Here is a 26,202-nt window from a genome sequence, read left to right as displayed (position 1 = left end):
CCAAGGACCAGGGGGAGCTAAGTGCTTCTCCCTTCCCTGCCTCCTTTCCTACCCCGCTGGACACAAAGGGACAAGAGAAAGGAGAGACAGAGAAGTTAAGATCAGTCACAAGTTAAGATCAGTGCAGCCAAGGCCAAGCAGAAGCCACTTAGTATTTCCCTGCCCAAGGAAGCCAGGAGAGAGAGATTGTTTTGCAGAAGCAGTTTCAGTCTGTTACCTTCTCCAGTGGGGCTGTTTAGAACTGTCATTATTTCCCTTTTTACCCCCAGCAGTGAGCTCTTTACACTCTGCCACTTTCTGTGCAAGATCTGTGAATGGTTTTTAAAGGCACAGCCTCAAACTACCACACTCCCGCAGGAAAGGGAAGCAGAGCAGGGCCCGGAGGAAGCAGCCTCCCTGCGAGGCAGTGCAGGCAGCAGAGGCAACAGCAGGAGGAGTCGCTGAGCTGCAGGCAGCACAGCACCGCCCGGCACGGCACAGCAGGCTCCACCGAGCCCTGCGGGGCTGGCACACTCCTCCCCTCCCCGCCTGTGGGTCAAGGACCCAGAGCCAGGCAGCCCGACTGACTCGAAGCCCCAGCTAGAGCTGGGAGCTCACAAGAGGCTGAGAGATGTCTCTCAGGGTGAGAGGTCTCACCCAGCAGGCACAGACACAATGCTGGCAGAGGCAGAGAGCGCCTGGGCTGAGCTCTGGCTGGCTGAAGAGGAGCAGGGTCTCCTTCCCTGTCCAGGTGTGCCCAGGTCGGTACCAGCCCTTCTGCTCCCAGAGCAGGAAGGGAGCAGCCATGGAGAAACACAGCAGCAAGCTCCTTGCCTGGCTCTGGAACACTGACCCTCCTCCAGCCCAGGAACTGAGGAAGGCAGGCAGGAAGGTGCTGACCCCCTGGAGATGAGGAAGACAAGCAGGGCAGTGCCTGCTGTGAAGGCAGCCCAGCAGCAGGGGAGGCAGGGGAGCCCTTCCCTTGCACAGGCTCTGTGCTCGCTGAAGCCATCCTCTCGCAGCGGCCAGCTGCGGGGCTGGCACCCTCCTGACGAAGCTCTCTCCTACCCTCAGCTGCCACCCAGCCACGCTTGGAGTCTGCCAGTGTGCTCAGAGGTGCTGAGCCTGGCACAAGCCTGAATGAATCAGAAAGCTCAAGGTCCTCCCTTCCTGGAATCCGCTGCACCATCAGCCCAGGGCAGCCAGAGCAGGCACTGGCACAGCTTGGCAGGCCTGCTGCTGGCACAGCTACGCCTGCTGGAGCCTCCTCGTCCCTGGAGAGCAGAGCCCTGTGCACCCACAGGCTGCCTGCTCCTCCTGCTGCAGGGCACTGCTCTGGAGGAGAGCAGCCACGCTCCTACCCCCCAGAAAGGTCTCACTGGGAACAGCGCCTCAGCTACTCATCAGCATCGTTTCTCCCTCGCTGGGAATCCTTTTCACACAACGTGAAGGCTCATTAAGCTCTTCAAACGCTCTGGTAGAGCCTTCCTGCACCAACTCCTCCTCCTCTCCACGGCTGAGCACCCCCCACACACACCCACAAACCCATCTGGGTGCTCACACAGCAGGCAGCCGCAGCAAGCAGAGACGCAGAGCTGTGCAGGAGGAAAGCTGAGCTCTGCAGGCCAGGATCCCCACAGACTGACCCTGCAGGCCTGCCCTCTGGAGCCATCTACCACTGCTGCCTGCTTTTCAGCTCACTCCAGGCAAGCAGCAGCGCTGCCAGCAACCCACAATGACCTCCAAGCACCTGAACACCTTCTGCTTGAGCCTGAACACAAAGAACCATAGAATGAGTCATAGGCTGGAAGGGACCTCCAAAGCTCCCCCAGTCCTCTGCACTCAGTAGGGACATCCTCCACTAGATCAGGCTGCCCAGAGCCTTGTGCAGCCTCACCTTCTCTGCAGGGAAGGAGCCTCAACCACCTCCCTGAGCAGCTCTCAGTAGGGACATCCTCCCCTAGATCAGGCTGCCCAGAGCCTTGTGCAGCCTCACCTTCTCTGCAGGGAAGCAGCCTCAACCACCTCCCTGAGCAGCTCTCAGTAGGGACATCCTCCCCTAGATCAGGCTGCCCAAAGCCTTGTGCAGCCTCACCTTCTCTGCAGGGAAGGAGCCTCAACCACCTCCCTGAGCAGCTCTCAGTAGGGACATCCTCCACTAGATCAGGCTGCCCAGAGCCTTGTGCAGCCTCACCTTCTCTGCAGGGAAGGAGCCTCAACCACCTCCCTGAGCAGCCTGCCGCAGCGATCCACCAGCCCTGAGGGCGCTCAGTGCAGATCCCCCTACCGCTGCGTGCCAGGGAGGTGGAGTGGTGATGATGAGGGCAGCAGAAGGCTGGTACCTGATGCAGTGGAGGTAGATGCCTGGTCATCCTCTGGCTGAACTGTCTGTCGAATGATCCTGTCAATCTCCAGGATGTCCATCCACTGGCTCAGCTCGTTCTTCAGCTCCGCCAGGCGCTGCTGCGTGGCGATCTTCTCCCGCGCCAGCCGCTCCATCTCGTGCTCGTATTCCTTCTCCTTCCTCTTTAAAGTCTGAAGACAGGGGGAAGGAAAAGAAATGAGAGGAGTAAAGGCAAGTACAAGCTACAGGAACCTGCTCCCTCCCATGTCCCACAGCCCCTTATGCTGCTGTGGAAAGCGCTCAGGTGCACTCAGCTAGCGGGACAAGAGCTGGCCACAGAAACTACCCCAGCCCTAGAGCGTTCCCTTGGCCAACTGCTTTCTGCCTTATGAAGGAGACCTGATGAGCCTCCCAAACTGAAGTGCTTAACCACACCAGGTGTTGGCAGCTGCTGGGGAGGAGAGACAAGTTTGGGGCACACAGGCTGACGACAGGATGGTGCAGTCCTGTGAGCAGCACAGCAGTCCTGGGCAGGGAACCTTGATGTGGCCAGAGGGAAAAGCACAAGTACTAATTAGCTCCTGAGCCACACACACCACACCAAGAGCTGCTCAGCCAGAAGAGGTGGCTGGGAGCTCACAAGACCTTGCCTGACACAGGAAATCCTGAGGTCAAACACCAAGGAGCAGTGAATGTTCTCTGATGATGCTGGGAACTGGAGGCAGCAAGGGAGGGAGCTGCTGCCTCAGCCAGCACAGGACAGAGATGCCAAACACCACTGCTGGGGGACAGGAACCACACAGAGCTGGTGGGCATCAGTTCCTGAGCAGGGCAACAGGAAAGCAACAGCTGATCCCCACAGAAAGTATGGGCTCAGAGGACTTTAAACCAGCAGTGAGCACTGAACAGCAACAGGACAGAGAAGCTGCTCCCCAGCCCAGGTCAGCACTTACCCTCAGCACAGAAGAGACAAACTGAAGACTCTGCAGACCCACACACAGCCTGCCCACCCCCTGAGGCTCTGGGTCACTGTTGGGATCCTCACTCACAGACCCACACACAGCCTGCCCACCCCCTGAGGCTCTGGGTCACTGTTGGGATCCTCACTCACAGACTCACACACAGCCTGCCCACCCCCTGAGGCTCTGGGTCACTGCTGGGATCCTCACTGACAGACCCACACACAGCCTGCCCACCCCCTGAGGCTCTGGGTCACTGTTGGGATCCTCACTCACACTTGCTTCGGGGAGCACCAGCCCCAGGGAACCACTTGCTGCTGGCAGAGGCTGCCTGAGAGCCAAGCTCAGCCTCAGCAGGGCTCAGCCCCAGGCTGCTCTGAGCACACACACTGCTCATTCCCCTCCCAGGTTCTGCAGTCTGTTTTGATGGTTCTGCTGGGCTCTGATCTCCAACATCAGCCAGAAATAGCTCTGCAGCCTGCCTTTCATTCAGCCTCAGCCAACACTGACTCAGGGAGCTCCTGCCTCCTCACACTACAAGGACAGGAAAGGGACACAGAAAGGGGACCTTTGTCCTGGTAGTAACCACAAAAGGAGCTCTTTTGAAGGTGGCCAAACAACGCACAGCCCCTCCAGAGGCGTGTGTGCAGACAACTCCTCCCAGCACAGCTCTGCCCCTGGGCACCGCTGGCCTTGGCTCAGCAACAGCCTCCCCAGCTGGGCAGCCTGCAGGCCAAGGGGCAGGCCTGTGCCTCTGGCTGCTCTCTCAAGCAGGCAGCACACCTGGGACGCCTCCGCAGCAAGGCCTTGCGGCGGGAAGCCCCAGAGGCCAGGAGCTGCCGGGGCCAGCAGCGTGTCTGCAGCAGAGGCTTGGGTGCCAGGCAGGCAGGGTGGGGACTCCAGGCCTCCCTGGCTCCCAGCCCAGAGCCGGCTCTGAGATGCACACGTGGCTGAAGCCAAAGTCCAGGCTCCAGCCCGAGCCCCAGTTCCCCACTCCGCCCGACCCAGACACCCGCAGGGCTCCGCGCTCAGGCGCGTGGCGGCCGCGGGGCCGGGGGTGGGACGCGCAGGGCACGGGGGAGGCCACGAGGAAGGTGCCTGCTGCTGTGCCCGGGCTCAGAGGTGCCAGCAGAGAGCTCAGCTGCCTGCCTGCCCGCCCTGGGGAGAGGGGAGCAGGAGCAGCTGAGCCTGCAGCCAGCAGCCCAGCCCCGCTGCAGCAAGGCTCTCCAGCAGGCTCTGCGCCCTGGCACGCAGGGGCACCGCAGGACAGGATCCAGGGAAGGGCAGGAACCAGGCAGGGACAGACTCCAGGAATGTGGCTTTCCAGGAAGAGCTCAGCAAGAAATCCCAGCAGCCTGCTCTGCACAGCACCAGCACGCTCAGGCAGATTTGGCTTCCTTCCCTGCTGTGAGGGAAGCCTCCCAGCACCAGGGGAAAGCAGCACTGTGAGGTATGGGAGGCAGCTGCTAATTACTTACAAACTTTTAATTACTGCAAAGGCAGGCAGACCCTCAGTGAGCAGCAGGAGGTGTCCCAGTCAGCTCTGGTGCTCTCTGGGTGCTGCACTGCAGCCCTCAGGAGCTGGCACTGCTCCAAGCCCACCCCGTGGGCTCTGCCCTGTGCCCACAGCTCCAGCCCTCCCCAGGAGCCCCCAGCCCGCAGCTCAGGCTGCTCCTGGGGCTCCTCAGCCAGCCACGGCTGCCAGCCACAGGCTGGGTGCTCTCCAAGGGAGCTGCTGGAGGAGCAGATGGCATGGAGTCTCTGCTGGCACCAGTCATCTTTCAGGAACTATTCTGGGATGCAATTCACCGCGGATCTCCCTGCCGAGCTGCTGCTTGGGCTCAGCAGGCACTGGGTGGGAGTGATGAACTGCAGCCAGCAGCTCCCTCCTCAGCAGCTCCCTTCCCAGCAGGGTACAGCCCCTCCCAGGAGCTGGCATGGACCTGGCCCTGACCCACTGGCCTCTGTGCAGCACCCACAGGACCCTGCCAGGGAGGGGAGCAGGGAGCCTCCTGCCTTTGCACTTCACACCAGTATGGAAGGGCTGTGTCCCCTCTGAGCAGCCCCACCGGCAGCCCCTGGGCAGGTGGCCATCAGGCTCTCTTCTGCTGCTCACCCTGCCCACAGCAGCTGCCAGGTCAGCAGAAAGTCCACAGTGAGAGCCAAACCTTAGGCATCCTGACTTTGCTCACCCACCTACTCCCAAGCAGAAGCAGCTCTGGGGACATGTGCTGGGCCCCAGGGTCTCTCTAAGGCAGGAATGTCTCAACAGCAGCAGCAGCACCACAGCTCCTGCCCCAAGCTTCAATAGAAGCAGCTCCCACACAGACATTCCTTTCACCACACCTCTGGGATCTTCCCCCAGAGCTGGCATGAGAGGCAAGAGGCAGGGGGGACCCTGCAGCTCCATCAGATCAAGTGGGATTTCAGTAAGAGGAATTCCTACAAAGAGCCAAGCAGCTGTCTTTCATGGTCTGAAACCAAGGCCTGCAGAGGCCTGTGGCTGGGACAGGGGCAGGTCAGAAGCTACCACCCACCCCACAGCCCCAGCCCCAGCCCCTGCAGCAGCAGGGTGAAGGTTCCAGCAAGGGGCTGGTACCTGGGATGACCATTCAGCCATCTGCCTAGATCCTGAGGGATGCACATCCCCAGCTTTGGCCTGAAGACTCAAACCCCTGCTCCTGAGTTCCTTCCTCTGCCCTGTCTTGCAGGGGCAGGGGCCAGGTCTGGAGTCCCCCAGGCTCCTGAAGTCACTGCTTCAGAGGATGGCTGCACCAAAAGGTGAGAAATCCTGAGGAGAGTTCAAACCAAGCAGCTCTGCCTGGCCCAGGCATGCCTTAGCCATGGCTGCTTGGGGCAGATGCCACTCAGAGGTCCCTGCTCTGCCTGGCCCAGGCATGCCTTAGCCATGGCTGCTTGGGGCAGATGCCACCCAGAGGTCCCTGCTCTGCCTGGCCCAGGCATGCCTTAGCCATGGCTGCTTGGGGCAGATGCCACCCAGAGGTCCCTGCTCTGCCTGGCCCAGGCATGCCTTAGCCATGGCTGCTTGGGGCAGATGCCACCCAGAGGTCCCTGCTCTGCCTGGCCCAGGCATGCCTTAGCCATGGCTGCTCATGGCAGATGCCACCCAGAGGTCCCTGCTCTGCCTGGCCCAGGCATGCCTTAGCCATGGCTGCTTGGGGCAGATGCCACCCAGAGGTCCCTGCTCTGCCTGGCCCAGGCATGCCTTAGCCATGGCTGCTCATGGCAGATGCCACCCAGAGGTCCCTGCTCTGCCTGGCCCAGGCATGCCTTAGCCATGGCTGCTTGGGGCAGATGCCACCCAGAGGTCCCTGCTCTGCCTGAGCAGCAGAGCTCTTGCCCCCCAGAGCTGCTGAGGCTGGGTCTGAGCATGCCCCATGTGCACCATGGATGGCAGCATGATTCCCCCCCAGCCCTCCCCCCATCCCCCCCTCCCAGGACTGCTCTTTTCCAAGCAACAAACTCCAGCACAGCCTCTTCTCCTTCTGTTTGCAGAGAGATGGTTGTAGGCTTGCTTTTTTTACCAGGAAGGAGCAGGAGGCCCTGGTTGCCCAGGCAACTTTCACTCTGCAGTGTAGGGAAGCTACAGAAGCTACAACTTTGAAGCTGATTTAGATTTTGCACTTCTGTGCACTTAACAAAACGCCACAAGAGCCAACAAATCCTGGTCCTGAGCTGGGGGAAGCTCATCTGCCCCAGCAAGCAAGAATGGGGCTCCTCATTCCCATGGGAATCCAGCCCTAGTTGGGGAGTGCTGCAGGTCAGCTGCTGGCTCTGCTGGGGAGGAGCTGATCAGCTCACTGCAAACGTTTGCAGCCCTCACAGCTCAGCTCCTGAGCATGGTGTGAAGCAGGGAGCTGAGGCTGAGAGCACAGCAGTGGCTGGCTGCAGGGATGAGGACCCCTGCAAGAACAGGTCTGAAGGTCAGAAGGTGCTTTAACCACAGAGCCAGGAGGGGCCCAGGAAAAACAGCCTGAGCTGGAAGCTGAGAGGTCCTTCAGTGCTTGCAGAGGAGCCAGGAGCTGGCTGTGACCTGCTCCAGCGCAGCCCCCAGCAGAGCAGCTGCAGGCAGAAGCAAGGGCAGTGGGGCAGAGTTCCTTCACCATTCAAACAGCAGTGACCAAGTCAGAATCCATCCATACCTGGCTTTGCTTTTGAGGTGCTCTGCCCCCTTCACAGGCAGCTGCCAGCCTCCAAGCAGCTTCTGCCCACCCAGGCTCCTGAAGCAAGCCCAGCAGCACCCCCCTGGTGCCAGCTCCACCACCCTGCTCCCTTGTGCTGGGGTGGTGCTGGTGCTGGGGCCCAGCCTCACTGGCTGTTATTTGGCAACCAGAGCAGACACAGCCCACTGCTGTCCCTGCACTGCAACAGCCCCTTGCCACTGAGGAGAATTTTCCACCTCCTAGCTGCCTGTAATTAAATTGCTTTATTCTTATGGCATGATGGAAAACAATGCCCCCCAGGCTGGCTCTGAGCTTGCCTCCAGAGCTGTGCTGGCCCTGGAGCTGGCAGTGGTGAGGTTTAAAAGCCTCCTATTAAAACAAAACAACCCCAACACCCTCCCCTTACAAACACCACATTAGCAATTTAACAACACACTTTCAATTACCAGCTCCTCCAAGAGCATCTTCCAGGCTGCTGTGGTTATTAGGTGGTGCTCACTGATTAAAAATTCCTCATCAATGAGCAATCACCACAGTGATCTGCAAGCCTCAGCCAGATGCTGTTAACTCTCTGCTAGTGGGACTGCAGCCACTGCAGTAAAGCAGGGCCAGGGAGGGTCCCCAGGCAGCAATGCCACCTGCAGGACCCCCACAGGAGCCAGCCTGGCAGCATCTCCAGTGCCAGGCCGAGTTCTGAGCCCTGGATCATGGGAAAGAAGCTCAAACCTCAGGGGAAGATCCAATCCTTGCAGGGACTGCAGTGGTGCAACACATCTACAGTACAAGCAGTCCACCAGCCTGGCTCCACCATGGTTGCAGCAACCCAACCCACACAAGGCACAGAGGGACCAGAGGACCTCTGGAGGTCCCTTCCAACCTGGACCATTCTGTGATGCTGAGGAACCTGGGAGCCCCAAACAGCCCAAGGCTGCCACACTCCCCTGCAGTACCCTGGGGTTCTGCATTGGTTGTAGCAATCTGGGGCACTCCTCACCATGCTGTACCTTCTCTCAAGCTCTCCAGGGGTGATGAGCAGACTGTGTAAGGCTCAGCCTCCAGAGAAGCCACTTGCTCCAGCTCCACCCAGCCTGCCGTGACGGAGGAGGGCCCAGGGAAGCCGGGAAACCCAGAGCTGTCTGCCCCCGTGGAGTCAGGCTGCCCCCCCGGCCCCTGCCCCGGCAGTGCTGAAGGCACCCACTGGAGCCTGCCTGCGGAGGAGCCGCCGCCCGCAGCTCCCACCCCGGGCTGCCGCCGGCGCCCGCAGGGCCCCGCGGCGTGCGGGCAGGATGCGGCCGGCAGGATGGGGCAGGATGGGGCAGGATGGGGCAGGATGGGGCCGGATCGGGCAGCAGGGGCAGCAGCGCTTCCTCTCCCGCTTCTGCGGAGCCCCGGCCGGTTGCCAGGGGAACCAAAGCCGTGGTTGCCGTGGCAACCGCTGGCTCTGCCGGCGCCGGGAGATGGAATCCCGCAGCGGTGCCCGAGGGGCGAGCCTGGCACCGGCGCCAGGGACGGGCAGGTCCCGGCAGGAGAGCCCCACCGCGGGCACGGCTGCGGCCGCCGCCCCTGCAGCTGCGCCCCTGCGGCTGCGCCCACACCTCCCTGCCGCAGCGGCCTCCCCACCGCCCCTGCTCAGCACGGCACCGGGGCCCTGTGGAAGCACAACCGGCTCGACCCAAGGCGTGGGGAGGGGTCCCGCAGGGGCCAGCTCTCAGCGGCTGGGCAGCAGTCACAGCTTGTGTGTGAGGGAGAGGAGCAGCACAGGGACTGCAGGCTACCGCCCTCCGTGCCCACCGCAGCCTCAGAGCCCTCAAAAGCTCAGGCTCCAAGCACCGACCCCAAGCCTGCAAGGTGCAGCAGAGACCACCCCACACCGCTGACAGCTCTGGCCCCCAGCAGCCGGCAGGAGCCGCCCCCCTCACAGAGCAGTCTGGGGTGGAAAGGACCTTTAAAGGTCACTGGGTCCAAGCCCCTTGCAGTCAGCAGGGCACCTTCAGCCGGATCAGGTTGCCCAGAGCTGCACTGCCAGGCGTGGCTGCTGCCCTGCAGCCCCCTCCTAGGAGCAGAGGCCATGCGCGGCGTGGCCAGGGCCCGGCCCCGCCCAGGTGCCCCGGCCCCGCCCAGGTGCCCCGGCCCCGCCCAGGTGCCCCGGCCCCGCCCGGCGCTCAGCGGCAGCCTCCTGAGCCAGCTCTGCCCGCAGCTTATCCAGCGCCGCAGCAGGCGGCCAGGGAGCGCAGCTGGGGGTGGCCTCAGCCTCACCTCAGCGCTGCAGGGCACAGGGGAGCCCTTGGCTGCAGAGGCTGTGCTGGCTTTTGTGCAAGGACAGGAGAAACTGAGCTGGGCTGGGGCTTGCCAGCACCCTGAGCTCCTGCAGCCAGCACTGCTCCAGCTGGCTGCAAGGCAGGAGATGGATGGCTGATAGAAACCCTTCACCCAACAGGAAACCTGCCTGGGGCACGGCAAGCATGGGAACATGAGGCCAGGCATTGTTACTGGCACTGAGCACTGGCCATTGTGAGCACTTAAAGACTCCTGATAAAAGAGGGGGGGGGAAAAAGCCATTGGGCCACAATCTCTGCCCCCAAACTCCAGAATCCATGAATCCAGAAGCCCACAATCCATGGCAGCTTGCCCTGGCCTTGCAGATCCAAGGGGTCCCAGCCTCCTGAAGCACTGCCCTCTGGACAAGCAGCTACCAGGGTAGAGGTGGGGAAGAAGCCAAATCAGGAAGACAAAGAATAAATTCATCAACAAAGCAAGCAGCACAAGCCTGGAACACTCAGTACAGACTGGAACCAGGAAGAGCCCCAGCCATGCCCAGGGCGATCACCAGAGCCATGCTGGCTTCTCCCAGCTTAGCAGAGCTGCTTCCCTCCTCCATCTGACCCTGCTGCTATTTGCAGTGCCCAGGTGTCAAGTTCTCTCTCCCCTCCCCAGTTTTGGTGGTTTTTAAAGCACCTCTGTCACCCCCAGGGAGACCTCTCTCATGGTGCTGATGGATGGATCCTGGAGCCTAAGGCCCTGTGGGGTTTGCTGCCTGGGAAGCTATCCCCAACAAGCTGTTTCCCTTAGGTTGGGGTGGGAAATGTGTCTCTGGCAGAACAGACTTCTCTGCAAGCAACCCCAAAGTATGCTGCACTTCAGGGAGTGATGATTAACAGCACAGCTGCTGGACTTGGGACCCTCACAAAGCCCTTCCTGAGCTATGTGACCATGTGCAGACAGCAGCACTGGAGGGCAGCAAGCAGGGAGGCCTTGGAGCTGCAGCCAGATCTCCTGCTGCTAGAGATGAGGAGGAGATGAATGTGGAGACACATTATCAGTGCATCTACTGGCTGCACTATGCTGCTGCTTCTCCTGGAGGCATCTCACAGCAGCTGCTGTGGGAGACAAAGCAGAGTTTTGGAGGGGGCCTGGGTACAGGACTGCCTTTGTTCATATTCCTACAGCCTTGGCTCAGCCACGGAGCAAGACCCAGCGGTGTGCTGCACATCAGAGCATGGGCACTGCCCAGGCTTCAGTGGGAGCAGGGGTGAGGGCTTCCCCTGGGAGAGGAACACAGCTCAGCCAGGTGATGGTGGGGGGCTGACAGGAGGAGCCACCACCCTGCCACACACACGTGGCAGCTGTGCTGGCAGCCCCAGGTCCTGGTGACTCAGAGCAGGATGCCAGCCTCCTGCACCACCTCTGCTCCCTGTTTCTCTACCCTTGTAAGGAGGTCAGTGCTGGTTACTCACATCCCAGTGGCTCCACCTACGGCCCACGGAGCAGATCTGGGTCACCAGAGGATTTCTCCTGACCTGCCTCCCTGTTATGGCCACGGCAGCAAGGGGAGGAGGGCAAACCCAGCTGTTAAACATAAACCAGCCCTGGCACCTCTGTGAGGCTGTGGATCCAAGCCAGGGACCAGAGCACAGATCTCTGCCTCTGTGCTGAAGGGCTGAGGGCTGCAGGCAGCAGAGCAACTCTGACACCCACCCTGCCTGCACACTCCAGGACTTGCACTCCCTGCCAAAGGTGGTCCCAAGGCTGAAGCTCCTCTGCATGGCACAGCACACCCCACTGGGCTGAGGTAAAGCCCCGAGGAACTCTTCACTCTGAAGGGACAGGAAGGTGCCAGCTGCTGGGCACCATGGGCTCAGAATCACCACACAGCACTCTGCAAGAGCAGAATGCAGCAGGAGCTGCCCAGCTCTCTGCAAACCCACCCAACCTGCACAGCACCAGCAGCACTGCAGAACCTCTGCAGAATGAAATCAATCTTCTTCCAGAGACACTTCCAGAGACCTCAGCCTTTTGGGGAGAGGAGCAAAACAAGAGCTCTTCTTTCCAATGCCAAAGGAAAATGGGGAGGGACTTTTGAGGGTGCCAGGGAGGGATAGGACTGGGGGGGGTGGAGCAGAACTAGAAATGGGGAGATTCAGATTGGATGTCAGGAAGAAATTCTTCCCCCTGAGGGTGGTGAGAGCCTGGCACAGGTTGCCCAGGGAGGTGGTGGAAGCCTCATCCCTGGAGGTGTTTGCAGCCAGGCTGGATGTGGCTGTGAGCAACCTGCTGTGGTGTGAGGTGTCCCTGTCCATGGCAGGGGGCTGGAACTGGCTGAGCCTTGAGGTCCCTTCCAGCCCTGACAGTGCTGTGATTCTATGCACAGCCAGCCCAAGGGAGCCAGTTCCTGGTCTCCTAAAACACAAACCACAGGCAACCATCAGGTACCTGGCCCAGCCTGGACCTGCTCCACACAGGACAGCAGCTCCCCTGCCACCACCTCTCTCTTCCAACCACAACTTTCAAAGACAGGATTTTCCCCAGCTGCTCTCTGGAGGTGACCTGAGCAGCCTCCTCATTCAGATCAAGATGTAGCTCATCAGGACAGGACCAACAGCCCCTTCAGATCAAGATGTTGCTCATTATGACAGGGCCAACAGTGCCTACTTGACAGCCTCATTACCAGGCTGTGGGCTCTCTTTTCTCCTGTGGCTGCTATTCTGGCTGTCCCTGGGTGAACAGCATGTCACCAAGAGGGGACTGAGAGAGCAGGAGGAAGTCCACAGAGAAAGGGACATTCTAAACCTGAACTTGATACAGCACTTGAACTCATAATGATGTAAAAAAGGAGCAGGACAGATAGAAGGAAGAAAGGCTCTGCTTGGCAGACACTCTTTTTGCAGTGGTCTGAGCCACATGCTCCCACCCTGAGCAGCAGGAAGGTCACAGCCTCACCAGGTCACCCCACGGCCTCCACACATCTTCCCCACAGTGACAGGGAGGAAAGAGAGTCAGAGCTGCACACCAAAGTGTGTGGAGCAGGGCAAGACTGGCAGGGCACAGGCAGTCCCCAGGGAGCTGCATGACAGCCTCCCTCCCTCCCTCCTTCCCTCCCCAGCTCCCAAGCAGGCTCTATCAGCATTTACATCACAGCAGAGTAACACTGACATGACAACAGCAGATTAAGCTGATACCAACTTCCTGCTGCTGTACAACAGTTTCAAACCCACCCCCAAGTCATTATTTTGCAGATGCCAATGTCTAGCCAGGCTGGCAGTGCCAGCCACCACCCCCAGCTCTGGGGACCAGGGGCTCAGCTCTGCACCCAGGCACACGTGAGGATTCTTCTGCCTTGCAACAGCTTGCTTGCAGTTTTAATTGCTCAGCAGCTCCTTCAGTGTCCTTTCCAAGAGTTATCTCACACCCAGGGGGAGCTTTGCTAACCAGCACAGGAGCCCAAACTGCCCCTGCAGCCTGTGCCACAGGCCCCTGAGCCCAGCCCTGTCAGGCTCTCGGGGAAGAGCAGAAAGACCAAACGAAGCCAACAGCCACAGTGGCCAGAGGGCTTCTTGTCTGGAGGCTCTGGCTTCTTTTGAAGGGAGGTGACTTCTGCAATCCTGCAACAAAGGCTGTGCAGCCAAGCTGTCATCATCACCTCACCTGCTGGCACCTCACCTGCACCCTCTCCTCCCCCGTGCCCGCCCCGAGGGCGGCTGCCAACCCCCACCAGCCACGGGCACCCCCAAGGCGACACCAGAGCCACCCTGAGCTGTGCTGCACTTTGCAGGCTGGTTTGGCTTTCACAACCTGGAGAGCCTCTTTAAACTGCTCCCTGCATGACAGCAGCATGATGGCTGGAGGCTGCCTGCCCATTCAGGAGCAGGTACAGGATCTGCAGCCCCGCTCCTGCGTGAGTCACTGCCGAGCACAGTCACCATCCCTGCTGGCAAGGCTTTAAGTGGCAGCTTCCTCTCACTCACAGCTTCAAACACTGGGCATTTTCAAACACCCTGGGCATGACACTCTGTGGCCACTCCTGCAAATAAACCCCTGGCTGCTCTCTGCATGGAGCCTCCCCTTCAAGCTGCACTGGGGAGGGCTGGCACAGGATGGGACTTCAGGTGCCCGCAGCTGCCTGGGAGCCCATCCCAGCTCTGGCCAGCTGGAGCACCAACCTGATTCCTGATGGGAATCCCATGTTGTACTGACTGTGCAAGCCATCCAAAGGGAAAACAGTGTCAGTGCTCCTGCCTGCTAAGCACAGTCCCAGCTACAAGCTGGAAGCTATTAGAACATGCCTGGCAGCGGGGATGCAGTCTGGCTGGCTCAGACTGGCATGCTGAGTGCCAAGGGGCTGGAAGCAATCTGAGCATCCCCTGGCTTCTCAGGTTGAGCACCCCATCTCCCATACCCATGCAGCCTGGTGGTGTGCCTCAGAAGCTACAACCAATTCTTCAGTGACTCCATGAAGGGCAGCAACCTGCCCCTGGCTGTGCAGGAGCAGCTCCCCTGCCTCCCCCTGCCTGCACCCCAAGCCTTGGCCCATTCCACAGCTTCCTTTACCAAACACCACCTTTTTCACAGGTCTCATTGCCAATCACTTTCTGAAACCTGCAGGTGACACCATGCTGCATGACCACAGCCTGCTCCTGCTGGAAGCCTTTACTATTGGCAATGAAATTCAGCTAATTAGAGGAGATAGAATCAATTGATCAGGGCAGATAAACAACACGAAGGAGCCCTGCTTGGCATGTGAGTGCTGCTCACATGAAGGAGGCACTGGAAGCACCAATGCACCCAGCTCCTACTGGGCAAGTTTCACAGGAGGAAAGCAGCTTCACCTGGAAAATGGCCTCCAAATGGCCAACCCCATCCTGTATTGTCAGGGTGGGGAACTTGAGTGACTCAGCATCACAGCATTTGGATCAATACACCAACTCCTGCAGAGCTGGAACCTGAATGAGCTCCACTCTCCATGCAGGACCAGATGCTGATGCCAGAGGTGTGGGGTTTGTGTGTGGGATGGCATCTGCCTGCACCAGGGTCCAGAATCCCCTCCTTACACCAGGGTCCAGCATGTTCATAGTGTCCTCCTCCACCTATGCAACACCTTGACCCCAACTTAAAACATCACCATGAAGACTTTCAAAGCCCACTGGTCCTCTGCACTAGACAGGGCTGAATTCCTGTGCTCAGGCAACCAATGAATGAACCTAAACCAGAAGCAGGAGAGAGCCTGTGGGTATGAACAGGGAAAAGAACAAACATGAATGCAGTGTCTGGGCTCTTTGCAGGTCTGTGAGATCAGCTCCTAAAGGACAGCAGGAAGGATTTCTACAGGCACTATCTGGGCATCCTTGGATGGTACCTGGCACACATTCTGCCCTGGAGGGGGTCAGCTCTGTCATGTATTGTTGGCACAGCTGGGGAAGGGCACAGGCTGCAGGGGCACAGGGTGTTGCCTCAGGATGGTGTGAAATGCCCAAAGGGACCAGGTGAGAGCAAACAATGCAAACACCTCCTGCAGTGAGCTGATGAGCACAGGTGAGGCAGCTCAGGAGGGGTCCCTGCTCCTGGCAGCTCAGGATCAGCTCTGCTGTGCACTCTGTGTCCTACACAGGGCCCTGTGCCCTCAGCTGCTGAGAACATGCCCCAGGGACAGAGAGGTGGCAGAGGGCCACATGCTGCAAAGGGTGATGGAGGAGGAAAGAGACCCAAGTCAAAGGAACCCAAGTGCTGATGGGGAAAAACTGGAGCAAGGTCCTGCACCCAGGCAGTGGCTGCTGCCACATCCTGCACTGCAGGGTCACGGTGCTTGCCCGGGATGGGATAGAGTCTGCTCCCCCACCCGGGACAAGCACTTCTCCCTTCTTCTTCACACCTGGCAGTGACCTGGGAGCTTCTGCTCCTGCTGCAAGTGCAGCCTGAAGCTGCTGCACAGGACAATGAGATGGATCTGGGCAGCAGTGACCCTGCCGGGGTCGGCTGAGGCCGTGCGGAGCCAGGTCAGCTGAGGGAGCAGAGCTGCTAATCAGCAGGAAATGAGGCACACTTCCCCCAGACCAACAATGCAGTAATTGACTTGGGAAGCTGCAGAGAACTCAATTACCTTGAGTCCAGGACAGCAGGATTTATATTTTTTTTTAGCATGAACATTTCTTTTCCAGCTCCTGAGAAACCATCAGAGCTCAGGAAGTGTCACTGCTGCTTCCCCCCACTGCCAGGAGCTGCAGCCCAGCACCTGCCCCAGCCACAGCTGGCCTTGGCAGGGCAAGCTTTTCCAGCCTGGAGACTCCTGCACTTCTAAGATGCTTCCCTGGAGAGCTGGCCAACAGCTCCAGTGACAGCAAAAGGCCTGCAGCCTGCCCAGACAATCCTGTGACTTCTGCACTGCTCTGCCCCCCACTCACACGTCCCTGGAAGTGCACACAACCAAAACCATCAAAGGGCTGCCCTGCATCATAAGGTTAGCTGGGTGGCTCCTGGCAAGGCTCCAGGCATGGCCCAGGAAGCAGACTTCCAGCTCCTGCCAGTTAGTGGCCTTGCTCCAAACCCCACTGAGCCAGTGGGACACTGGGTACAACTCCAGCCTCAGCTCCTGGGGAGAAGAGACACTCTCCTGCCCCTTGCTGAGGCCAAGCTGCTCACTCTCCTGCCCCAGGGGAGGACAAGCTGCTCACATCACAGCTCCTAGGTGCAGCACAGCTATTTTCCATCTCTAACACTACCAGCAGCAAGCAGGACTGGTAGATGAGGTCTAGGAACTTGCAGGCAGTCTGCCAATGCTCCTCTGTAGGACTAAGACAAACACCTACCATCAGGGCATCCCCCACAACAGCTTCTGCAGTAGGCCAGCAGCACAGGCAGCTCCCTGCCTGGCAGCCTGCAAAGCATTTCACTGCCTGCCTTTGCAGCCCTGGGAAGCTCAGCTGTGCCTCCTGTTGTGTAAGCACATCACTCCTGAGTCAGCACTGGACTGGCTGTAGTGGGGACTGGCACAGGAGCAGGACTTGCAGTGTGATCTGAAGGCTGCCACGATGCTGCTCGTGAGCTCTCCCTTTGGCTGTCCTGATGTCACCCAGGGAGCCATCACTTGCATGCCACCTTACACTGGGCACACAACAGGGAAGCAGCCCTGGCACTGGAAGCTGTTCAGGTACCAGTGATGGGCACAGTCTGAGAGCACAGAAGGGAGAAGTCTTGCTGCAGGGCCTCCACCAGCTCCCAGCTATGATTACAGCATCTCCTGGGGCACAAGGGATCCTTCAGAGAGAACCAACCCCAGCCAGCCACCTGCTTCTGGGCAGGGCTCTGCTCCCTGGCACCCCTGCAGCAGGGCTCCCTGCCAGCTCTCTGCTGGGGGGCACTGCCTGGGCAGTGGGTGCTGGGCTGCCCCAGCTGAGGGGAGAGGTCTCTACCCCCTCACAGCCAACAGCTTCTGCTTCCCACTGGGGTTTTTCCCCACATCACTTCATGCATCTCAAACGTTCTGGAGGCCTCCAGCACTTCCACTCCTGCCTGGGGGTGAGGGAAGCGAAGGATGAAGGGCGAGGTGGCCTGGGTGACAAGCTCTGGTCACAGGCTCAGGACCTGAGCCCACCCCACTGCTGTGACCCACAGGGACCACTGCCTCAGCCCAAGGCCAGGGCACTGCCCCAGCCTGAGCCCCCTCTTGCAGGGCTTATTGACCCCCAGCTGCGTTCAGCCTCATTTCCTTTGTGCAGCCTGGTGTTTAATTGCAGAGATTCTCATTTACTGCTGCAGAGCACAGGCCCCAGCCCCAGGGATAAATTGAAGTGACAGCTCCATGGGAAGCTTGGAATTTAACTTTCTGACTTATCTGATCTGATGCAGCTACAACTATTTCAATGCAGCCCAGGAAACAAACAGCCTGCCTCTAAGGAGTTCCAGCTGGAACAGGGGGAAGGCTTTTGCAGCAAGAGAGGCTGCAGCAATTAGTGCACTGTCATGCTCCTGGTGGGCACAGATCAGCTAAGCAGAGCTTCAGGAGCTGCACTCCCCTGCCAGGCTCACCAGGGTTTGGCCTTTGGGTGCTTTTCCCTCCCCACCCCCCGAGTGAAAAGCTACTTTGCTACCATTGAGAGGAAGAGGTTTTAATCTGCTTTGTACAACTCCCTGCTGGAGGCAGAGGTAAGCACCAAGCCTGCTGAGTGAAACACACCCAGGCTGGCCAGAAAAAGGCAAAGTTCCTTCTGCTTTGTGCTGTCATGATCACAGCTCTCTGCCTGTCTGCAGGCTGGGCTGGGCTTAAGCTCACCCTGCCTGAGCGGGGAAGAGGTGTCCCAGCCCAGCCCAGAGTCCTACCTGTGCCCTCTGTAACCCCTGAGGAGAGGCCACCAGCACCTGCAGGCTGCTCATCCCCACACCCAGGCACCTCCTTTGTGGTTGGGACACAGCAGATTTAATTCAAACTGAACCAACTAATTAACTCTTTCCAAATGCTCATGTTTGATTCTGAGCTCTGAAAATGCCTCTCAGACCTGTGAATTGAACCAATAAATAATACATGTTTATAGTAAATGCTAATAAATACCTGAGGGCTGGGGGTCGAGAGGGAGGGGACAGGGCCAGGCTCTGCTCAGTTGCACCCCGGGATGGGCCAGGGGGCAATGGATAGAAACTCCAGCACAGGAGGCTCCACCTCACCGTGAGGAGGAACTTCTGCACTGTGAGGGTCCCAGAGCCCTGGAGCAGGCTGCCCAGGGAGGTTGTGGAGTTTCCTTCTCTGGAGCCTTCCCAGCCCTGTCTGGATGTGTTCTGTGTGCCCTGTGCTGGATTCTATGCTCCTGCTCTGGCAGGGGGTTGGACTGGATGATCTCTGGAGGTCCCTTCCAACACCTAACCTCCTGTGAGATCTCCAACCACCTCCGCACCGCGGAGCCTTCAGCCCAAGCACGTCCCGTGAGGCAGGCACGGCCCCGCGGCTGCCAAGGCAAACACCGGCATCGGGGCTCGGGATCCTCCCTGCGAGCAGCCGCCGGGCTCCGGCCGCCCCGGAGCGCAGGAGGAGGAGGCTGGGAGCAGCGGGGGCTGTGCCAGCGCCGAGGTTACACAAGCAGCATGACTGTGCCTTGTCAGCTGCCCAGCGGGCAGCAGGCCAGCGGCGGGGCCGGGGCGGGCACGGCGGGCAGGCAGTCCCCGGCGCCGGCCATGTGCTCCCCGCACACGTGGAGCTGGCCGCTGGCACCGCCGCCGGCACCGCCGCTGGCCGGAGGGGACGGCGGGCGGCCGGCCGGCACCAGAACGGGGTTGGTGTGACCTTGGCTGCCGCGGCAGCGAGTGCCCGGCCGCAGGGTGCGGACGGACGGACGGAGCGGCGCATGGGCTGGCCCCGGCCGCTGCTGCAGCCACAGGGCAGCTCTCCTCCAGGGCGCTCCAGGCAGACTGCAGCCTTCGGCGGGGTTTTGTTCCCATACTCCACCTGCATCCCACCAGTTCTCAGCCACCTGTCCCCTGGCCTCCCCTGCCACCCACGGGGCCAGCCCAGCGCGGGGGTCCTGTGGCATCCTGACCCTGTGTGCTCACCACAAAACCAGCTCCACTACCCTGGAAGCCACCTCTGAGTGGGCAGCCAGAGAGACAACATTTGGACAAGAGTTCAATGGCTGTGCACTGAAACTGGTGGGAGAAGAGGAGGGCTGCCCCTTACATGCTCCCCAAACCCTGCCTGGAGAGAATGTGGGCACCTGGGGGACTTTGAGAGGCTGGCACCAGTGCCATGCATCCAAGTCACCTCAGCAGCTCCCTGCTCCCCGACCTCTGTGGTGCAGAGGCAGCACTGGGATGGAACCCTCAGAGCTTCTGCACTTTCCCTTCACTCAGTGATGGAACACTGCAGTGGCCCCAGCACAGCACAGCTGCTGGGCACCAGGACAGCACAGGCACACGGGTGGGCCCACAGCCCTGCCCCCAGCCACTCTGACTGCCAGGGTGGATCCGTGCTGGTGGGAAAAGCAATGCAAAGGCAGCACTGAAATAGACCCTGAGTGGCAGAAACAGGAAGAAAACAAAATGCAGTTCTGAAGGTGTGAACACCTCCTGGGCCACCAGAAAGGAGCTTACACCTCCCTGGAGGGCACACCGAGAGCTCCAGCCCTAGCAGTTTATGGAGATGCCGGCACGGATGCCTGGGGGTAGCACAAACCTGCACCGCATCCAAGCCTCCAACACTTCACAACAGAGCCAGAGAAGGAGAGGAAGAATCAGCCATCCCCACTGACACCCTCAAAGAGAATCTTAAGCTGCCTTCCAGAAGCACAGAACAAAACTGCTGCCAGAGAGCAGAGTCTGCTCACGGAGAGCTCTGCACCTGCATTAACATTCACGGAGCAGCAGCTGCCGTGCCAGGAGCAGCTCCATCTGTGACACCCAGGAACAGCTCTGTCCACAGCGACACCCCCAAACAATGACACCCCCAAACAGCCCTGTCCACAATGGCACCCCCAACAGCCTCATCCACAGCACCTCCAAACAGCCCTGTCCACAATGGCACCCCCAAACAGCCCTGTCCACAATGGCACCCCCAAACAACGACACCCCCAAACAGCTCTGTCCACAGCACCCCCAAACAGTGACACCCCCAAACAGCCCTGTCCACAATGGCACCCCCAAACAGCGACACCCCCAAACAATGACACCCCCAAACAATGACACCCCCAAACAATGACACCCCCAAACAATGACACCCCCAAACAGCCCTGTCCACAATGGCACCCCCAAACAGCCTCATCCACAGCACCTCCAAACAGCCCTGTCCACAATGGCACCCCCAAACAATGACACCCCCAAACAGCTCTGTCCACAGCACCCCCAAACAGTGACACCCCCAAACAGCCCTGTCCACAATGGCACCCTCAAACAATGACACCCCCAAACAGCCCCATCCATGGCACCTCCAAATAGCTCCATCCATGGCACCCCCAAAGAGCCCTGTCCACGACACCCCAGCTCCAGCCCCCAGGGCAGCGGTCAGACTGCTCCAGCTCGCCCTGCTCCCAGCAGCTCATCTCCAGCCCCAGCAAAGCTCTCAGGTTTCAGCAGATCCAGGGCCAGGCAGCGCCGGCCGCCAGCCCCCCGAGCGCTGCACCCACCTGGATGTATCTCAAGGCACTCCTTAGGACACTGAGGTTTGAGGTCTTCTTGTCGTCCACGTTGGGGATGTTGCGCTTTAATGTCTCAAAGCACTCTTTCAAGTGTGCTCGTCTAGAGAGAACACAGGTGGCCTGTCAGCCTGGGGGAGCACACACCAGAAAGCACTGAGCAGAGGGCAGGGGCTTCAGCTGAGCCTTCATCCAGCAAAGCACTGACACATGTGCACAGCAGGCGCTGGGACCGCCTGCCTGTGTCCACCTGAGCCAGCCCAAGCCAGCAGAGACACCTGGGGCTGCAGGCCTGGGCTCTAGGCCCAGCCTGTTGGGAAGCCGCTGCGCAGCCTTCAGTGGAACACTTCCTCTCCCTCTGCTGTTGCTTCCATTTTCCCTGCGTGTCCAATTGAGCTAGTTAAAGAGGTTTGGGTCAGGTCTTGAGTCAGCATTCACCCTGAGCCCCAGCCTGGGCTGGTTTATGGCTTCAGAGCAAGAGAGGTCCCACCGCTGTGCACATGGGGATGGACTCTGCAGGATCAGGGCTCTGCAGGGTTACTGCGAGGCAATGATGCAGCCAGGTAAAACACACTGGGAGGCAGGAGATGCAGAGCTGAGCTGTAAGAAAGCAAAGCAACACTGCAAGATGCATTAAAAGCCACTACAAATTTCAGGGTGGGGTGGTGGTTGTTAAAAAAAAGGGCAACCAAACAAAAATGCCAAAGCCAAACAAACACTGACAAGCTACAGGCCAAAACTAAGACAAAGCAACAAAAGAGGAAGGGGAATGACAAGGAAAGCCCAGAGCCTTGGCTTTCTACCCACCTGTTCTTCTCCAACTTATTATGTACTTCCCTGGTCCCAACCCTGCAACCCAAACAGAACAAAGACAAGCTCAGTGTCAGGTTTAAAACTCACTCCTGCCAGTCAGGCTGTGCTGTAGCAGCGTGTGTGTGGGGCCAGGCTATACAAAGCAACAGAGGTGTTCAGGTAGCACTGCTTGCATATCAATCACAGATTTATTCCTGCCTCTCAAGACACAAATCCATAGTTTACAATGGATGTGAGCTGGGGCAAGCATTAGGCATTCTCTGCACACAGGATACAAGCAGGTGTAGAGGGTGTGTACAGCTACTACTGACAACAGGGAGAGACAAACGTGAATGCAGGCACTGGTACAGGGCCAGACAGCCCAGATTCTGACCCATTTCTGAGGCCTGCACTCAGGAGGCCAAGAATGATGCAGGTTAGAATCAAAGGGTACAGGGCTTGGCAGAGAGACTTCCAACTGCTTTGGATTTTTCCTGTGCCTGAAATAACTGAGCTGGGATGAAGTAACACAGGAGTCCTCTGGTTGCTGCTAAGGAAGCAGCAGGGTGAGCTCCTGGGGGCTTGGGGCTCTGGTCTGCCCCCACCCTCCGAATCAGAGGGATACTTTGAGGAAAAGCCAAACAAATTTGGTATCACCCCAGGTTTTCAGCTAGAGTGTGGGTGAAACACCTGAGCAGACACGTGGAGACTTCAAACATCCCTTGATTCAAGCACAAATAGGCTCCTTGAGTCTTCTGCAGACAAGCTGAGGATCAAACCTACCCTGGAGGAGCTGGGCTGGCATTTTACAAAGGCTGCTTTGCAAACTCTACACCACCTGTGCTAATTCCTTCTCTGCATGTTGGGATCTCTGCAGCCCCAAGGACACCATGAACCCTTTTTTCTGCCTGCTACATCTTTTCTTTCTTTCTGCTCCCACAAGATGCCACTGACACTGCCCCTGTGATGCAGGGAAGGTCACAGCCCCACGCTCGTGCTCCTCTCAGCTGGCTGACGGTGGATCTGCATCACAGCTCAGAGCAAGCACCAGGGGACCCGGGGAAAGGAAAAGGGAACTGCCATGCCCTGACCTTCTGATGCATTCCAGTTACTGACTCCATCCAGGAGGGAGCAACAGGCAAGGCCAGACTCTGACCTGGCCAAAACATGTCTCCTGAGCAGGGCACTAGCCTGGAGAGGGCTGCATCTTCTCTGTCTCTTCTGCTGGCACTTGGTTAGATCCAGCTTTGCTGGCTCTGTCTCAACACAGCAGCCTGGGAGTGGGACACAACTGCCACTGCTGCACTGTGCAGCAAGAAGGGGTCTCCAGCTGACATTCTGGCCAGCAGCATCTCCAGAGCCTGACCCTCTGCCCTGAAACCAGGGGTGCATTAGCTTTACTGTACTGCAGAGGCCAGGCACTCAGAGGGACTTTCTGCTCAGCCTCAGCAGGATCACCACAGCATTTTAAACACCACTGCAGAGCCATCAAGGAGCTGCAGGAGGTTGGACAACATGGCCCAGGAGAAAAGGCTGAGCAGATCCAGGTCATCCATCCTGCAGGAAGGAAGACTGAGGGGGCCAAGGGAAACAGATAACAGCTTGCTGCAAAGAAGGCAATGATTTGTTCTCCCAGCCCACAAGAAATAACACCAGACTAGGAGTAGCCTGGAAGCAGCCACCAAAGGGGAAGACAGAGTCTCCACCAGCCAAAGTCCTTAAGAACAAGGTAGACAAACACTAACCTGGAGCACCATCAGAGCCACAAGTCCTGTGGGGGGGGTGAGGACAGATTAAACAGCCTTCAGTCCCAGCTGCAGGAGTTCTGAACAAGCTGGAAGCCCTTAGCATTCAAGCACTGAGAAAAGTGCAGCAGCAGCTGAGGGCCATCCCTGGGCTGGGAAATACAAGCTCCCAGGTCACAGCCCAGTTTTCAGGCCAGGTCCTGCAAGCAGCAGGGCTGCAGCCTTTCCCTGAGCAGCACAAGCAGAGCTCTTCTGCCAAACATAACACCAGATGCCACCTGAGACCAGGCAGGCAGTGCTGGGACTTGCTTCCTAACGTGGTCCTGGCTTGGTACAAGAAATCCTGGTAGGGAATCCTACAGGAAGGAGCAACAAAACCTTCCAAGCTAAGAAACCCAACAGACATCCAAACAGCCACGGATCCTGGGGGGCCTGGGCTGCCTGCAGCCCTTTGCAGCAGCTGCTCAGGCTGGCTGCAGCTTTCGGCATGGCTCCTGTCCGCTCCCTCTCGGCAGCCAAGGCGGCACTCACCCTCCGGGCCTCTTCTTCTGCTCGTTGGGTTTCGCCTCCTCCGCCGGGGCCAGCTTCAGGGCGCCGAGCGGCGGCGGCGCCCCGGCGTGCTGCAGGGGCTGGTGGGGCTGGGGCTGGATGGGCTGCTGGACCACATGGTGCTGGGAGATGGCCAGAACCGGCGCCGCGTAGTGCTGGAGCTGCTTGGGGCTGCCCGAGGGCGGGGTGGCCGCTTTGCCGTCGGGCAGCAGGGGGCCCGGGGGCCGCTGGATGACCGGAGCCACCGAGGGCACCTCCTTGGGCACGCCCGGAGTGCTTACCAGGGGCTGGTGGCGCTGCACCAGCGGCGGCGACAGGGCCGTCTGGGCCGCCTGCTGCGGGGGGCTGGTGACAACCGGGATGGGAATGACCGAAATGGGGGCTGCCAGGGGCGGGGGCGGCGGAGGGGCCGGGGCCGGGGGGGAGATGGGCACCAGCAGCTCGCTGCGGGGCTCCTCGGGGGCGAGGGCGCTGTTGGCCCGCGGCGCGCTGGCCTTGCCGGCCTTCTTCTGCTCCTGCTCCCTCTCCAGCCGGAGCTTCTCATGCTTCTCATTCTCCTCTGCAAGAGAAACGGGGCCGTCAGCAGCGCTGCCCCCCTCCCCCTCCCCAGGCCTCTGCCTAACCTCCCCTCCGCGGGCTGCCGGCTGAGCGCCGGCCCCGGGCAGGGGCAGCGCAGCAGGACCCCGGAGAGCCGTGCCCCGTCCCCGCCGCGCCGTGCCCTCAGCGCCCTGCACGGCAGCAGGGGCTGCCCACACCTGCACCAAGGGCTGCCCCCACCTGCACCAAGGGCTGCCCACACCTGCACCAAGGGCTGCCCCCACCTGCACCAAGGGCTGCCCACACGCGCACCAAGGGCTGCCCCCACCTGCACCAAGGGCTGCCCACACGCGCACCAAGGGCTGCCCCCACCTGCACCAAGGGCTGCCCCCACCTGCACCAAGGGCTGCCCACACCTGCACCAAGGGCTGCCCCCACCTGCACCAAGGGCTGCCCCCACCTGCACCAAGGGCTGCCCACACCTGCACCAAGGGCTGCCCCCACCTGCACCAAGGGCTGCCCCCACCTGCACCAAGGGCTGCCCCCACCTGCACCAAGGGCTGCCCACACCTGCACCAAGGGCTGCCCCCACCTGCAGCCCTGCAGCCCCAGCTGTGGGGCAGCTCCTGGCTCCTCCACCGTCGGCAGCAGCCCCAGCGTCTCCGGGGAGGCCACGATGAAAATCGAGACACCACCCAACCAGCCTCCTCCCCCCGACCCCAGCATGGAGACACCGCCTGACCCAGCCACTGCCTGCTCCCGAGGTCCCAACCCATGAAAATCCGAGGCCCTTCTGCCAAGGGCAGATGTCACTGAGCTAAGACCACTGACCTTCAAGAGCTGGGGCAGGACCCGGCCAGGAGCCTGTGCCTGCTCCTCAGAGGGATGCAGGGTAGGTGCAGGATTAGTCCCTGCTTGCCCCTGTGCAGCAGCCCACAAGGATGGACTCAGCACCCCAAGCGATGCCTCCAGCACCTTCCCGAAGGCCTCTCTGCTCATGCCCATATGGACAGGAACCAACTCACAGCACAGCATCTCCAACCCTTCCTTTTCTCTCCTGAGCCCCACAAAGAGCTGCTGAGCATGCCCCCAAGGAGCTGCCCTGGCCCTCTGACAGCCCCAGGGTAATGCCAGCCCTCTCTTCCAGGGAGGCAGCACAAGCCTGGAGACCAGCCCAGACTGACAGCATCCCAGGAAAAAACTGCCTTTGAGGAGCACCTCCTACAGCAGAGCCTGCGTGTGGGAGACAGGGAAACCTGCTGAGCTCCCTGCTCCCAGTCCTCCCAGCACTGACCCAGGACAAAGAGCAGCCACAGGAGTGCAGCTGGTGCTGAGCAGCCACCCAGGCAGGGCTGGGCAGGCTCCTTGGCTTAAACCAGCCTGGGTTTGGTACTGTCCACAGACTTTAGCCTGGGACAAACCCTCAGGGCTCTTCTCCTCTGCTGTGCATTGTGCTCAGGCTCCTGGCCTGGCTGTGCTGTGTTTCTGTCCCTGCTTTCAGAACAGCAGACAAGAGCCCATGCAGTCTGTGTGGCCCAGCTAGCAAAACAAACCTCATTAAACATGATCCAGGTCTCCAGCTCTAATTGTGTGAACATGGCACACAAGGACTTCATTTATCCAGGTCCTGAGGTGCCAGTGGCACCAAGGGACACCTCACAGCCTCCAGCAAGCAGCTCCAAAGCCACTGATCCCACTCCTGACAGCCTCCGAGGCTGAGCACCCATGGCA

The 26,202-nt window shown here is 59.7% G+C and overlaps 1 protein-coding gene across 1 annotated transcript in view; it reads right to left on the bottom strand.

Moving 5' to 3' along the window:
* Positions 1-26,202, bottom strand: part of MNT (MAX network transcriptional repressor) — a 39,737-nt gene that overhangs the window by 1,447 nt on the left and 12,088 nt on the right. The window contains exons 2-5 of the mRNA XM_054166890.1: positions 23,917-24,493; positions 21,656-21,697; positions 20,840-20,951; positions 2,322-2,514 (exon numbers count right to left, since the gene is read on the bottom strand). Coding sequence (XP_054022865.1) covers positions 2,322-2,514; positions 20,840-20,951; positions 21,656-21,697; positions 23,917-24,493 — 924 coding nt within the window. The remainder of the gene's footprint in view (positions 1-2,321; positions 2,515-20,839; positions 20,952-21,655; positions 21,698-23,916; positions 24,494-26,202) is intronic.

Source organism: Dryobates pubescens, chromosome 13 (genome assembly GCF_014839835.1).
Source record: "Dryobates pubescens isolate bDryPub1 chromosome 13, bDryPub1.pri, whole genome shotgun sequence".
Classification (NCBI taxonomy): domain Eukaryota; kingdom Metazoa; phylum Chordata; class Aves; order Piciformes; family Picidae; genus Dryobates; species Dryobates pubescens.
This window is presented reverse-complemented; position numbering and strand designations above follow the sequence as displayed.